The 16,681-nt window shown below is 33.5% G+C and overlaps 1 protein-coding gene across 1 annotated transcript; it reads left to right on the forward strand.

Moving 5' to 3' along the window:
- Positions 1 to 1,396: 1,396 nt before the first annotated feature.
- LOC132624330 (uncharacterized) lies at positions 1,397 to 1,870 on the forward strand. The gene has a single exon (XM_060339127.1). It carries the CDS (start codon positions 1,397 to 1,399, stop codon positions 1,868 to 1,870), a length of 474 nt encoding a protein of 157 aa, XP_060195110.1.
- Positions 1,871 to 16,681: the final 14,811 nt, after the last annotated feature.

Raw genomic sequence — 16,681 nt, forward strand, 5'->3', positions numbered from 1 at the left:
AAGCAAATATTAAGTAAATAACTTCGGTGATATCAAGCTTTCTGTATAAACAAATCCTTCTGTATCGTCACGTATACGCCATGAAACATGTGGTCCTTCGAGTGTTGAAAACCGTTATCTTTCCAAAATATGTAAACTAGTAGCAATTGATCATCAACATATTTATATTATTGTATGGCTGAATAAAGACCGGTCTCTTCTATGACAATGGAAAGATTCCTTGACACCATAGTCATTCATTATCCATAACTTAAAAATGCCCTCCTTCCCAATAAGTAGAATAACAACAAAGCATTCCTCTCAATACTGAAAGCGCATTCGCTTAGCAATGGTATCTCTGTATGCACCTCGTTTGCAATACTAAATGAAACCACACAGAATAATTTAGTGACTTAACAAGCCAATGAAACGCTCCATGTACAAATTCTAAAGAGTCCATACCAAACAATACAGCGTTGACACCAGTAGGATGTCTATCAATTTTTCTCCAGGAACCACTTGTCAGCGCTAGAATTTCACTGCATCCTTTATGACCAATCTTAAGGATTTTATAGTCATCAATAGTTGAGTCATATCCCAATCCCCAAGTAGCAAGTCCCTCCTTTGGCAATTTTGGAACAGGAAGTACTATTGATTCTCTTGTAGAGGGGTTCCGTAGCAAAATTATGTGGCGTTTATCAGGATACTTATGAACCCCGAGAAGAGCCAAACCATCGTAACTGTTGAGAATGAAAATTTGCTTGAGAAAAGTAAAGTGAAGAAGAAAGGTGAAAGCTTTGAATTGCTTGAGAAAAGTAAAGTGAAGAAGAAAGGTGAGAGCTTTGAATTGCTTGAGAAAAGTAAAGTGAAGAAGAAAGGTGAGAGCTTTGAATTGCTTGAGAAAAGTAAAGTGAAGAAGAAAGGTGAGAGCTTTGAAGTCAAAATCAGATGAAGAATAAAGGAGGAAAACAAGTTTTGGAAGTTTTGGACTTAAACCACACTTGGGCCTCATTTAACCAGACTTGGGCTTAACCAAATTTGAGTTCCAAGTGTGTTTTGGGCCAGAATCTGTCCATCCTCAATAAAGCTGAAGATATACATTTGTACATACACAATATACAGCTGGGACACGTATATAACATAGTATAGGATTCTATCTTAGATCATTCTAGAAAATGTATAGGTGTACAAAATACAAAATATCAGAATTGTACAATTGTACAGCTCATAGAAAGTTAGTTACAAAGTTTAGTTTATTGCATTTTTGCACATGTAACTATTATAAGAATCAGGTTTTGATTCAATGATACACACAAAAATTTCTCCACATTTTCCTACATTTCTTCATGGTATCAGAGCAATAGATCCTACAAATTGATCTTCATTCACTTCTCTTCAATCACACTCATTGTGAACTATGGGAGACACTCAGGAAACAGTCATCCAACAAGCTGATGTTGTTCAAGCTGGGAATGGAACCAGTTTTGACTCCAACAGTCCTCTTTTTCTTCATGCTTCTGATGCTCCAGGAATGACCTTGGTTATCAACTCTTTTGATGGAAGAGGATACCAAGGCTGGAGGAGATCTGTGCTCATTGCACTCTCAGCTAAAAATAAGCTGGGGTTTATCAATGGAAAATGTGTTGAACCTGAGGCAACTGCCAAAGACTTCCCTCAGTGGAGCAGATGTAATGATATGGTTACATCTTGGCTCCTTAACTCTCTATCCAAAGATATAGCTCATTCTGTGATATATTCAAGAACAGCAAAGGATCTATGGAAAGATTTGGAACAAAGGTTTGGACAATTAAATGGTGCAAAGTTATATCATCTGCAAAAAGAGATAGCAGGGTCAGCTCAAGGGTCTAATGATGTTGCAAGCTACTGTTGACACCCAATTTTGTCCCGCCTCTCCTCCGAAATACCTATTTGCGCTTCTAATATTTTGGGAAATAAAATATATATATATATATATATTATATTTTACTATAATTACTATCCTCTTATCAATACCGGCGTTTCATTATTCTATTACAGTTACTAGCCATCAGCATTATTATTATTATTATTATTATTATTATTATTATTATTATTATTATTATTATTATTATTATTTATTACTATTATTATAATTCACAATTTTTTATTATTTCGACATTTTACCAGCTTACGCACACGCATCGCATTTATCTTTGCATAATTAAATAATAGTATTTATTTTACTGTGGATTTTCGAAATATTATTACACGGCTATTACAACGCCATTTTTTATCTGAGCATTAATGATTGCATATTTCAAATTGAGCAATATTTTAACACAAGTTATTTAAACAGACCTTTTATTTAAATTTAGAAGCCAAACTATTTCATGCACTCAGTCCGTATTTTTGATTTATCGGATCCCAAATCAAAGCCCAATCAACTCTTAAATATTTCTTGACCAGCCCATATTTTGATCCCAATTTTTTAGACCAGTCCGTGTTTTAATTCGCTAGCCCATTCTTTTAATACCCGGTCCAAAAATCGACCCAGTCCACAAAAGGGCCGGGTCCAGCCCATTTTCGTTCAAAATAAGGGAACGGTTTCCCTTCATTTCACTCTTCTCCTCCGCCGCGCACCCCCTCCCTTCCTCTTTCTCTCCCTTCTCTCCTCACCCCACACCACGCCGCTCTACCCACTTCTTTCTGTTCCCTCCACCTTCTCCTGTTCCCCACTCCTCTGCATCCTCCACCTCCGTCTGTCCCCCCGCTCCTCTCAAAATCAAACCCTAAATCAGCTTATAAATATTCGTTTCATCATCCATTAAAAGGGGGTCCTTTTCAGTACGGGAGATCCGCTAAAAAAACAAGGATTTTCGAGTCGCAAGAAATCCCCCATTAATTCTTTTCGCTGTATTGTTCGATATCGAGTCAAAAATCCACACCATTTTTTTTTCTGTTTTGCCCTTGGCATCTGTTTGGATTCGAAGGGTATACAAATTCGGGGTTTGTAGTGTTTCGAAGTAGATTTGAAGTGTTCGAGGTTAGATCGAAACCTTCGCCTCACTTCGCTGCACCTGAAGAAGTCTTTTATTTCTGGGAATAGAAATTTGAAATGTTCGAGGGTAAATCGAAGACCCGCACCCATTTCGCTGCATCCAAAGAAGGTAATTTTTTCTTTCGGTGGCTTCTGTGCTATCTAAGTGTTAATTATATGTTTAATTTGAGTACTCAGCATGTTCTAGATTTTAGCAAATATGGTTTGGTTGGTTTGACTATACCGTCGTCGCATGTGTTTTGGCCTTAAAACTTCTCTATTGTATTAATCTAAAATATGGAGTCATGTAGGTTTGGGATTCTAAGTTTCAGAGTAAGTTTGTTTGATTTAGGGGGATAATGGGTATGAACTGGATACAATTGTTTGGGCTAGCTTTAAGTCACATTGTTTCTCCTAAGATGTACTCTGTTTAAGACGTATGAGAAGTAAAAGTAGTGTCAAACTCCCGTTCATTTTTTCGTGTATTAGAAGTCAATTTATTTTGTGGCATAATCAAGAAAGATAAATGGATGCATTATTCTGCCTGCTAATGTATAAACTGTGTAGATTGCGAAAACGAATATGCCTTGGTAGAAAAGAGACCTGTTTGTTGTCGTGTAGTGATCTCTAATCCCTCTTCTTTCAGTTTCAGCCCTTTAATTCTCATGTGTATGTATTGAGTAATTAGTGCATGCTGGTAAATGTTTAGCATGTTTATAACCTACTCACTCAGTATGAAGATAATTCAGTCATAAACATGCGATGTTGTTTCTGTTTAAGGTCGTGTGCTGTCTCGTATAATCGATAGTCTAACTTAGCATAGTTTTATTTTATTGGTTTGAGATAATATAAGTCAGTTATGAACCCATTGTTTCCAGTCTAAGTGTCTCTCTTATGGCGTATTTGCTGCTAGTTTAATTTGTACTGATCATTCGCTTAATCTGAATCAATAATTTTGGTCTGTAGCTTATGATGTGATCTGCTGCCTGGTTTAGTTGTGTAGGGAAGAGATAATGTTTGTATGAATGTGTTTCCTTGTTCCCAAATCCCCAGCTGTAAATTCCTTCTTGGCTTCAATTCTGTTCTATGAAATGTGGGGATCAAATTAGTTTGGATGAGTCTCAACATCACATGTTTAAGGTTGGGTTTAAAAATGTGAAGTCATAGTCAAACTCGCTGGCTGTTTTGATTCTGTTCATGAGCAGTTATTAGTCTATTTGATTTCGTATTTGTCTAGGCCTTTTTATCTGGTTGCTGTGTGTATAAAACATGGAATCGATCCCTTTCCTGCTCAGTTCTGAGTTCCTTTTGATGGCTACACGAATTTTCTTTTCGATTGAATATGTTTTCCCTTTCTTATACTTTTCCCTACAGTTTAGTTAAGATTAAAAAAATATATTTAGACTTCAAATAAAGACAGATGAATGGCTGGAATTTGTTGAATATGTGTCTTTAGCTTGTTATGGGCATAAGTGGCGTATATGGTCATGTCAAACTTATTCTGCCTCTCCATTTTGTTCCGGCATGAGTGATGTAATATCTTGGCGCGATTCTGAAGCAGCATGTGTTTAAATCCATTAATAGTCTATTAAATTATAAATCTCCGTGTAAATTAAGTTTGATATGAAGTTGTCATTTGTTTCTGCTTCAACATAAATAGGAATACACATGAGTCCAGTTGGCTGTCTCCTTTCTATTTGTCCTTTAGAATTGATTTATGAAAATATTTGGTTCTGTGGTATAATCAATGTACTTGTCAGTCACGCGTTTAGCTTATTAGTATGAATTGAATTCGGGTTCAGCTAAGCTTCTTGTAGGATTTTCAGATTTCTTCTCCTCTTTCCAAAATTAGATTTGCTCATTTTTCTTTGATTCAAACTGCTTCTTTAGAATGAGTCTCTCTCAAGTTGCATGGACATGAAAGGCTTATGTATCCTTTAGCTATGTCCCTTTGAAATAAATAAGCTAGCCTAGAATTTTTCTTTAAGAATCCTTTTACTAGATACGTTGCCTACTAAGTAGTTTGGATCAGATTTTTTCCTGCCTTAGTGTTTTAAATGCCAGTTTAGGCTTGTGTTTTCTTTACCATAATTTGAGGTTAACATGTAGGAATGCACTAGCACCTTTCCACACTTATTTAAGGAAATCATCAACATGTGCAAAAAATGTGTTCTGAGTTTGCCTCTTTCAATATAATGTGACCTTTGGTTTTTGTTGAAATCATATACTAATTCTCTTTTTTTTTTTTTTTATGCATGAGCACCGCGTATGAATTCTCGGATTCGTTCTTCTCTTGCATTCGCTGTTGGGCTAAAAGCCTAACACAATCCTCTTGAGTCATTTTTATTAATTCTGCCGCGGCAAAGAAAGAGAACTTTCTGGGCTAAAGCCCAATAAGCAGCAACAGCTCACAGCAGCAGCATATAAAATTTATTGGGCCTTAAGATGGACCAAATCCATTGCATCTTTTCTTTCTCTCTCTTCCTTATTTTTATTGTTGTATTTTTATTCGCTTTGTATGACTAACCTTATCTTATTTTTATTAACTTTAGATGATTTCTAATAAAGTAATAGGTTAGTTTTAGTGACAGGTAGTTAGTTTAAGGAAGACTAATCATCAACTCCATAAATCTTATTATCTTCTTTTTACATTAAAACTATTTATAACATTTAATATTTATATCTTATTCGAAATTATTGATTCGCAAAATGGTATGACTATATATCTTATCGTTTCAAGATGCCCTCAACATGTCACTACAAACTCAAATATATTTTTATAGGAAATTCATCCAAGTTGAACGTTCATGCACATTTTAAGCGTAATTAATATAACATATCTTGAATTCTATTTATAATTTTAGATTTTTCTATATTGCTACATTCATATAATATAATTTATTCAAAGTTTAAAATTGCTAAATTCTTTTCTCAAAAGCTATTATTTATAAGCAAAATATCATAATTTCATACAAGTCTTATCTTGAATAGCATTTATTATATTTTCATATAAAGTCTTAGTAATGATTAAGCTTTATTTTAAATAGCATTTAAAAAATCCTCTTTTATGCGAGCTAGTATACTTTCTACGAGTATTATTTTAAATAGCATTATTTATTACTCTCATTTAAAGTCTAAGCAGTATTTATAAGTCTTATTTTTAAGTAGCATTTAAAGTCCTCTTTTGTGCAAATTATTATATTTTCTGTAAATCTTATTTTAACTAACATTATTTTCTTTTAAAAAACTTTAGCAATATCTTAAAGTCATTTTCTAAATTTTAAACATTATATTTAATCTTAATTAATTAACCTAAGTTGGTCGGGTAACCGTAAGTTAACGGATTCTAAAGGATGCCTAACCCCTTCCCTTTAGGATAATATAGAGCCCTTATCTAGAATCACACTGGTTAAGCGAACTATTAATCGAGGTTTAGTTTTAACTTTACCTTAGTTAACATTTAGGTGTCCTAATTCACCGTTAAAATAATTAGGTGGCGACTCCTTAAAACAGAATAAATAGGAATCACCAATACGTCATACTCCCTACTTTAACTTCCCGGTTAAAATGGGGTGTGACAGCTACTTTACAAAGCTGAAAAGATTATGGGATGAGTTGGATTCTCTTAACACAAATATTGTGTGCAGCTGTGTGTGTATCTGTGATGGAAAACACAAAATGATCAAGTCTGTGGAGGACCAAAGGTTGATTCAATTCCTGATAGGGCTCAATGATGGGTATGCTCAAGCAAGGGGGAACATTCTCATGATAAACCCCTTACCAAGCATCAACCATGCATACTCCCTTTTGCTTCAGGATGAGAATCAGAGGGAGGTTTACATGAATCCTCATTATCCATCTAATGGATCATCTTTCATGACAGGAAATCAGACCAAAGGACAACAAAAATTTGGAAATCAGATACAAAGATTTGGAAATCAAACACAACCACAACAAAGGTATGGAAACCAGTTTCAAACACAAAGGTTTCAAAATGGAAATCAGAGGTTTAATCCAAACCAAAGGGGAGGAAAAGGGAGGAAGAAGAAGTACAATCCAAATGTAACCTATACTAACTGTTTGAAAACTGGACATGTCATGGATGATTGCTATAGGCTCATAGGATATCCAGATGATTTTCAATTCACAAACAACAAGGAGCAAGTTAATGTCAAAGGAAATGCAGCAATCACAGATGAGGAGTTTGGAAATATGAGCATGGGAAATGATGACAATGATATAAATGGACTGAGTCAACTAAGCAAGGATCAAGTTTCACAAATCATGCAAATCTTCAAGCAAAGTCAGAATGGTGTATCAAGCAGCAACACAACAGAAATTAATGCCAACATTGTTGCTGGTACCATTACTAGATACTCTGGATCTTGTTTCTCAGTTTACAACACCAAGTCATGGATAGTTGACTCAGGGGCATCCGAGCATATGTGTTTTAACTCTAACTCTTTTCTTAATCTCACTCCCCTCCATGCTCCTTTAAATATCAATCTACCCAACTCTTATAGGATTCAAGTCACACATACAGGAAGTGTTCAAGTTCTCCCTAAAATTATTTTACAAAATGTGCTTTTTGTTCCTTCTTTCAGATATAACCTTTTATCTGTCAATAGATTCTTTAGACAATTTCTTTGTTCTCTCAAATTTGATATCACTCAATGTGTCATGCAGGACCATTTAATGAGGAAGGTACAAGCTTTTGGTGAAGTAAGAGAGGGTCTCTATGTCCTGGAACCTACTGTTTTTAGGAATCCTAGTCTACCACAAATCAATGTAGTTAATTTACAAGAAGGAAATTATTCCAGTAGTGGTCAAGTTTCTAAGTCTCTTCCTTTTTCTGCTAGTGCAGTTTCTGATGTAGCCATTTGGCATGCTAGGTTGGGACACTTACCATATTCTGATTCTATTTGTACTTGTGACATCAGAATTAAGTTTCTGATGTAAAAAATTAAGTTTCATTTCTTTACCTTCTGATTCTAATTGTACTTGTGACATCTGCCCTCTTGCAAGACAAACTAGAAATCCATTCCCTACTAGTCAAATTGGTTCTAAAAGAGTTTTTGAGTTAATTCACATAGATACATGGGGTCCTTTTAAAACCCCTACTTATAATGGTTATAAGTATTTTCTTACAATTGTTGATGATTTCAGCAGAGGAACTTGGACCTTTCTACTAACAGTAAAGAACAATGCTTTTCCAGTATTAAAGAATTTTTTATGCATGGTTGAGAGACAGTTTGAGGTTAAAGTGAAGAAAATAAGATCAGACAATGCCTTGGAATTAGGCAAGGGAATACAGGAATCCAATTTTCTTCAATCACAAGGGATCATACATGAAACTTCATGCACTGCTACTCCTCAACAAAATGGGATTGTTGAAAGAAAGCATAGGCACTTGTTGGAAATTTCAAGAGCATTGTTGTTTCAGTCTAAGCTTCCTATTTCCTATTGGGGAGAGTGTGTATTGACTTCAACACACTTGATTAATAGACTTCCCTCTTCTGTCCTCAAAGGAAAAAGTCCTTACCATATCCTTTTTGGAAAACCACCAAACTACAAAGGACTGAAAACTTTTGGTTGTCTCTGTTATGCTTCAACCTTGAAAAACAATAGAAGCAAATTTGATCCTAGAGCTATTGCTTGTGTATTTTTAGGTTATCCTCAAGGGCAAAAGGGTTATAAGCTACTAGAGTTTGGCACTAAAAGAATATTCATTTCTAGGGATGTTCATTTTTTTGAAAACATCTTTCCTTTTTCCAAAGCACATCCAGAGACAAATCATCTTTTTCCCATTTCCTACTCCACACCATCCAGTGACCAAGAGCATGAAGACTCCAATCCTCCTATACCTAATCCCACATCAGAAACATAAGTAACTGATCCTGAATTTCCTTCCTCACATATTATATCTGATCCTGAACCACCTGAAGTCACTATATCAGATATTGTTCCTGATCAAAGACCTACTACCTCAACCCAAATTCAACCAGAGAGACAATCAACTAGAACACATAAAAGACTATCCTACCTAGATGATTTTATATGTAATCATGTTTACTTGACAGATGTCTCATCCAATTGTTTTGCCCAACCTCCACAACCTTCTACTTTTTCTTTTGGAGCCTTGTCCTTGCAAAATCAACATCTATTAAGTTCTACTTCTACTATAACAGAACCTACTAGTTTTAAACAGGCTTCTATGAATCCAGCATGGCTGCAGGCCATGGATAAAGAGATCAGTGCTCTACAGGACAATGATACATGGGAAGTAGTGGTTTTGCCTCCAAATAGGAAGGCCTTACCCAGTAAATGGGTTTATAAGGTAAAACAAAATTCAGATGGCACCATTGAGAGACTAAAGGCAAGACTTGTGATTAGAGGGGATATACAAAGGGAAGGAATAGACTACAATGAGACATTTTCCCCAGTGGTTAAGATGACAACAATTAGATGTTTTTTGACTGTTGCTATAAAGAAGGGATGGCCTATTTCACAACTAGATGTTAACAATGCTTTTCTTCACGGAGATCTTCAAGAAGAAGTGTACATGAAGTTTCCAGCAGGTTTGACTGCCCCTACTCCTAATCATGTTTGCAAACTTAAGAAGTCATTATATGGGCTAAAACAAGCTTCAAGGCAATGGTATGCCAAGCTTACAGGAGCCGTTAGTTTCAAAGGATATTCAACATCTTTGAATGACTATTCTCTGTTTTTTAAGAAATCAGGAACTTATGTTTCTCTCATAGCTGTCTATGTTGATGACATACTCATCACTGGGAATGATCCCTCAGAGTTTGAAGCTATGAAGTCTTTTCTTGACACTGAGTTCAAGATCAAGGATCTAGGTGACTTGCATTACTTCTTAGGGATGGAAATTTTAAGAGAGAAACAAGGTTTTATTGTCAGTCAAAGAAAATTCACCCTAGAATTACTGCAAGAATTTGATTGTAATTCCTTACCTACAGTTTCTTCACCTCTTGATCCTAGTACCAAATTATCTGCACACTCAGGCACTCCTCTTAAAGATCCCACCATGTACCGAAGGTTAATTGGTAAACTAAACTATCTTACCCACACAAGACCAGATTTATGTTTTGCAGTTCTTGTTCTAAGTCAATTCATGCAAAATCCTTATACGGATCACTTTAAAGCAGGCCTTCGTGTTGTAAGGTATCTTAAGGGAAATCTCGATCAAGGACTATTTCTCAATTCAGACCCATATTTTTCTCTTATAGCATTTTGTGATGCCGACTGGGCATCTTGCAGAGATACTCGAAGATCTATAAGCGGGTTTTTCATCAATCTAGGTGGTGCTCCTATTTCGTGGAAATCAAAGAAGCAAGCATCTATTTCACTATCATCTGCGGAATCTGAATATAGATCTATGAGGAGGGTCACAGCTGAACTTACCTGGTTAACAAGATTGCTTAAAGATTTTTCTATTACTCCATCTCTGCCAATTCCGGTACACTCTGATAGTCAAGCTGCAATCTACATCGCCCGGAATCCGGTCTTCCATGAACGCACAAAACATGTGGAATTGGACTGTCACTTTGTAAGACAGCAATTCCTTTCAGGCTTAATTTCATTGACGTTTGTTCCCTCTGCTTCTCAGCTAGCAGATCTGTTCACTAAAGCTCTTTCCGGTCCCTCGCATGAATCAATTTTGTCCAAGTTGGGACTCGTTTCTCTCCTCTCCAACTTGAGGGAGGGTGTTGAGAATGAAAATTTGCTTGAGAAAAGTAAAGTGAAGAAGAAAGGTGAAAGCTTTGAATTGCTTGAGAAAAGTAAAGTGAAGAAGAAAGGTGAGAGCTTTGAAGTCAAAATCAGATGAAGAATAAAGGAGGAAAACAAGTTTTGGAAGTTTTGGACTTAAACCACACTTGGGCCTCATTTAACCAGACTTGGGCTTAACCAAATTTGAGTTCCAAGTGTGTTTTGGGCCAGAATCTGTCCATCCTCAATAAAGCTGAAGATATACATTTGTACATACACAATATACAGCTGGGACACGTATATAACATAGTATAGGATTCTATCTTAGATCATTCTAGAAAATGTATAGGTGTAGAAAATACAAAATATCAGAATTGTACAATTGTACAGCTCATAGAAAGTTAGTTACAAAGTTTAGTTTATTGCATTTTTGCACATGTAACTATTATAAGAATCAAGTTTTGATTCAATGAATACACACAGAAATTTCTCCACATTTCCCTACATTTCTTCAGTAACAACGATAGAGTCTTTGTTCCCATGCTTTATAGTTTGAAGAACAATCAAATTTTTGTACATCCTGAACCCATTGAGCTGACGACAAAGAAAAACAATAAAAAGAAGACACTAATATCCTTATTAATGAGAAATTGGTTAACAAGGAGTTTTTGGGAATTTGGGTTATTCTTTGCATGAGTGAGTCAGTGAGACGTTTCTTCTTAAAGTAAGGTTTGGAGATTAACGTCTTCCAAAATTTTGAAACACACTTGAATCGAAGAAGAGACTGCACTGGTAACGTGCAGAGGATCTCCACAATTATTTCCTCTTGGAAGTGAATTTGAGGTACTAATTTATTCTTCTTCGTCGAGAAGTTTTACTATGTGCCTCACACAACTGATGTTAGTAGTGTGAGGCTTCTTTTTGTGAGACAAAAAATGGACCTACATCTTATACTGATGGATCCACAAATTTTAGGTTCATTTTTTTTATCTCACAAAATGGAGCCTTACACAACTAATGTCAGTTATGTGAGGCACATATTAAATTTTTTCTTCTTCGGCAACTCTCTATTGCTTTGATTGAAAAGATTTGCCTTTTGTGTCATCTTTAGGCATTTCTCTTCTCTTGTGCTTTGATTTGGATATTGGCGTTTCTCTTCGGGTTTTGAAGGAGTTAACAAGGAATAAATTATTTGGGGTTTAGTTAAGGTATGTGTATGTTGGCTCGAACATATGGTTATTAAAAAAATAAATTAAAAAATAGGACTTCTACACTGGATGTAAGTTATATGTCGTCTTCCAATTGCTATTTATTTCTGTTGTCTTCCAATCAGTGTTTTAAAAGGCGGGGGCGTAAGGCGGGGCGTTTTACATACGCCTTGACGAGGCGTAAGCCTCATGGGTATTTAATTTTTAGTATTTCTTAAAATAATATAATTACAATAAATATTTTTAAATAGGTAAAATTACATAAAAAAATAAAAGAAAACTGTAAATAAATGAAATATATATATATATATATATATGTATGTATGTATGTATGTATGTGTGTGTGAGCGCGCGCGCGCGCTTGATCCTCACAAAAAAATGATCAAAGCAATCCATTATACACCGCTTATAACTTGGAATTATATATAACATAATTTTACAAATATAAACAATACAATGAAATAAAAGCTATTATGAAATGCAAAACAATTCTAACATTTTAACTTTCAAACACGGAAAAAAACACAGTTTCTTAAAACACTATTACTATCATACTATTCATTTTATCTCCTTATAAGCAAATAATCAATAAAATTTATCAATATTACAATTAAAACATAACTTCTTCATGAACAAAAAATTAAATTATATGATAATTTTGATACATAGGACTTATGACCAATGACAAGTGAAAATGTACAATTCCGCTATGTGTTTGTTTTAAAAAAAAAAAATTAAGTGATATTCACCCTCACGACGTTCTCAAATAGTAAATATCCACTACTACGACTTGTTATATGAGTTACACCCAATCTTCTATTTCTATAGATGAAAAACTATTAAGTATCATTATTTTGTTAAACAATTATGAGGGTGAATGATTTTAATTAAGGAATTTAAAATATAATTTGTGTAAGAACTGTTAGGCGAGCCCTGGGCGTTGGGCGTTAGGCGTGTTTAGGGCGGACGGTCGGGCGCTTAGGGCGTAAGCCTCATAGGAACTAAGCCCCGCACGTTAGCCCCAGGGCGTTTTGCCACTGCCCTGCCCCGAGGCGAGCCCCGGGGCGAGTCCTGACACTGCCTTTTAAAACAATGCTTCCAATTGCTATTTATTCAAACATTATGAAAAAATTCCATTAACAAATGATGAAAAATAATTGGAATTAGTTCAATGTTAAATGGTGTAACTGCATATCTCGAGCCTAATCCAAATGCTTTGAGGCAAAGGAAAAGAACTTGTTCTCCTAACTAGTGTAGTAACTTACAACTTGTTTACCTATTGTATTGCATGGTATTATTAGTTTACATATAAATATATTTTGATTTTTATTGTATCGTATTGTCAATTAGTTAATAATGAAAAGTGTCATTTTATGTAAAGATCGGGTTATTACCTTATGTTTTTTTTTTCATCTTGTCCTTATTTAATTAGTATTATTTAATAATTTTATTTTATCCTTTGTCTTACTTATTGTATAATACTTCCTCTGTTTCAATTTATGTGAACATATTATTATTCGGGGAGTCTACGAGATAGTTCTTTAATCACGTTTTCCTTACATTTTTTTTAGTTATTTGAATATAAACTATCATGACTTATAGTACTTTTTATGTAGTTTTTAAATATATAAATGTTATTTTTACAAACTTGAAAAATCTATGTCAAAATTTACGGCAAATTTATAATGTTTGACCCTCGTACTCCGAAAAGGTTCACATAAATTGAAACGGAGGAAGTAACATTTACATGTACCGTACTTTGTCTTTGTCATATTATACAGTCTATAAGTTTATTTCTCAAACTATTGATATGTAGTTATGAGACGATAGAAAACGATACAATCTATGTAAATCCTAAACATGTGGCCTTCAGGTGGTTAAAGTAGTGTGTATTAGGTACACTTTGAGAAAGATTTGGTATTCTCCCCCGTAAAGTAGGAATGTTAAAAAAGGAATTTCGTTACAATTTTGAGGCCTGAAATATGTATTAAGCCCTTCCTTTTAACGGTATTTCAATCAAACTGTAAAAAAGGGTATTAATATCTTTTAGAATGAAATGAACTAAAATTACTAATTATGGTGACATCTATGGATTCGGATCTCAACTCATAATTTCCTTAAAATTTCAATTATGCGAAATCTATAATCTTTTACGCTTTACATAATTAATTACGCGATAAAAAGTCAACATAATTTTCGTTTAGGCTTAATACCTAGATGGACCCTTAAACTTGACATGTTTTGTAAGATAGACATATAAACTTATAAGGTGACCAGATAGACACTTAAACTTACTCAAAGTGTATTTTTCAAGTTTTTCAGTTGTTTTGAAAACAAAAACTATATTTTTCAAACACTCACAATTTTCATGGCCAAACAAGCCCTAAATATATCACAAAATATTTTTTTTAAAATGCAAAAATAAGGCAAACGCATATACATGAGACTATAAATGTGCACTTAAACCAATAAATACTCGCTAATCGCAATTTTGCAGCTTTCAATTAACTCGGTTTTTTTTTTACACTTGAATAATTAAAAAACAATAACTTTAACCAATAAAAATCCTTAAAAAAAGAAATTTCAAATTAAGAAATTTCTAAGTTCAGTATTTCAAGTGTAAAAGAAATTTCAAATTAAGAAAACTGTAAAGCCGAGAAGAAAATCCTTAAAAAAAAGAAATTTCTTAATTTGAAATTTCTTTTTTTAAGGATTTTTATTGGTTAAAGTTATTTTTTTTTAATTATTCAAGTGTAAAAAAAAACCGAGTTAATTGAAAGCTGCAAAATTGCGATTAGCGAGTATTTATTGGTTTAAGTGCACATTTATAGTCTCATGTATATGCGTTTGCCTTATTTTTGCATTTAAAAAAAAATATTTTATGATATATTTAGGGCTTGTTTGGCCATGAAAATTGTGAGTGTTTGAAAAATATAGTTTTTGTTTTCAAAACAACTGAAAAACTTGAAAAATACACTTTGAGTAAGTTTAAGTGTCTATCTGGTCACCTTATAAGTTTATATGCCTATCTTACAAAACATGTCAAGTTTAAGGGTCCATCTAGGTCTTAAGCCTTTCGTTTATATGTAAATCAATTTATATTGTTCTGACTTTAGACAAATTAAATTCTCAATCCTAAGAATAGAATTTTAAGACTTTTTCTTGAGTTAAATAAAAATGTCACAAGTTTCTTCCCAAATTCATTTAAAAAGGAAGTTAATTCTTTGCTCTATGGAATCATGTTTCATGTGACACTAAAGATGAACATTCGATTTGGGAGGTAATTAGAATATGTAACTTAAACAATTGATTTATGGAAAATAAAAAATGCAGTCTAACTTAATTATCCCAAAAAAAAAAAAAAAAAAACTGCAGTCAAATTCAATTCGAGATGGAGAATAAACTGTAAAATCTCTTATTCGGTAAAAGATAAGTAAATATAATGATCCAAAAACCCTAAATGCGGTTCTGGTCTATACCACTAATGTTGACTAAGAATTCTTGCATTTATTATGGTAATAAAAACTTACCTAAGCTTATACCAAACTAATAAATAAATTATATGTGGTTCTAGGGATGGAGCTAGGGGCGCAAGTATATTCATCCAAATCTTCTTTGACGGAAAATTTAATTGTATATACTAGATCAAAATTACTATGTATATATAGTAGATGTCAAATTCCACCTTAGCTTCTTATGAATACTTCGTTATATTTCGAATCCGCTTGATAAAAATTTCTGGCTACATCACTGTACGGTTGCATGTGAACTTCTATCTCTAAACTATGATTAATTAATATATATTTTTACCTCATTAGATTAACTATGATGATAACGTAATATAATTTAGTGTAAATAATGGGTTCGCATAAATATTTATCATTTATTTGTGCTGAGTAGTACAAAGGATCCTGTTATATTTTCTTGTTCTTATCTTGTCTTTCCAATTGCCCGGTTGAAATTTCTACTTCAGCCATGGTTACGGCTTCACATTATCCCTTTGAAGAAGTACAAGAAGATTTTTAGTTATCAAAAATTACACTGTATGTTAATTGAGGTAACAATGCTGTTAAAATTGACCCTTTTTTTTATTTTTATAAAAATGACCCAAACTTTTTTCTCTCTCACTCTCTCTCTGCCTTCTTATATGTTTGTATATGTTGGTATAAGTATCTGTATATGTTTGTATTGTCTGTATATTTTGGGCTATTTTTTGTAATGTAAGTTTTGGGCTGTTTTTTTGTAATGTAAGTGATCAACTTGTATATTTCTAAAATTGTCTTTATTTATTTATTTGGGGAGAGTCTATGGGTTGTTATTAATTAGGTTCAATCCAACATTTTCCTTGGTCTAGAAAAAAAACTTATTTAAAGGCAAGTTGCTGGAAGAATATTAATTTTCTAAATAATTAGTTAAAGGGTTTTTGGTTGAAGTCTTTGTTTGATGAAAAACTATTATATTTTAAATGTTAGATTTTGAAAGCTTTGTTTGATAAAAAATATTTTATATTTTCAAGTGTATCTTTTTATTTAACTCGTCCTTTATCTATAGCTGTCACTTGTAAAACTAGGTTCAACTAATGAGCAACATATTTCAACTAAGTTCACCTAAAAATCCTTTTTTAAAACCAAAACTTTAAGTCCTATTCTACCAATATATTGTAATAAACATTGAGATTTTCAATAGAAATACGTGGTACAAATCAAACATTTTAAAACTTATAAAAGCCGGAAAGATCTACTTAATT

This window comes from Lycium barbarum, chromosome 2, assembly GCF_019175385.1.
Source record: "Lycium barbarum isolate Lr01 chromosome 2, ASM1917538v2, whole genome shotgun sequence".
In the NCBI taxonomy this organism is placed as follows: domain Eukaryota; kingdom Viridiplantae; phylum Streptophyta; class Magnoliopsida; order Solanales; family Solanaceae; genus Lycium; species Lycium barbarum.

Excerpts from the sequence above, each read along its gene's own strand:
- LOC132624330 (XM_060339127.1), top strand. The coding sequence starts at position 1,397 with ATGGGAGACACTCAGGAAACAGTCATCCAACAAGCTGATGTTGTTCAA.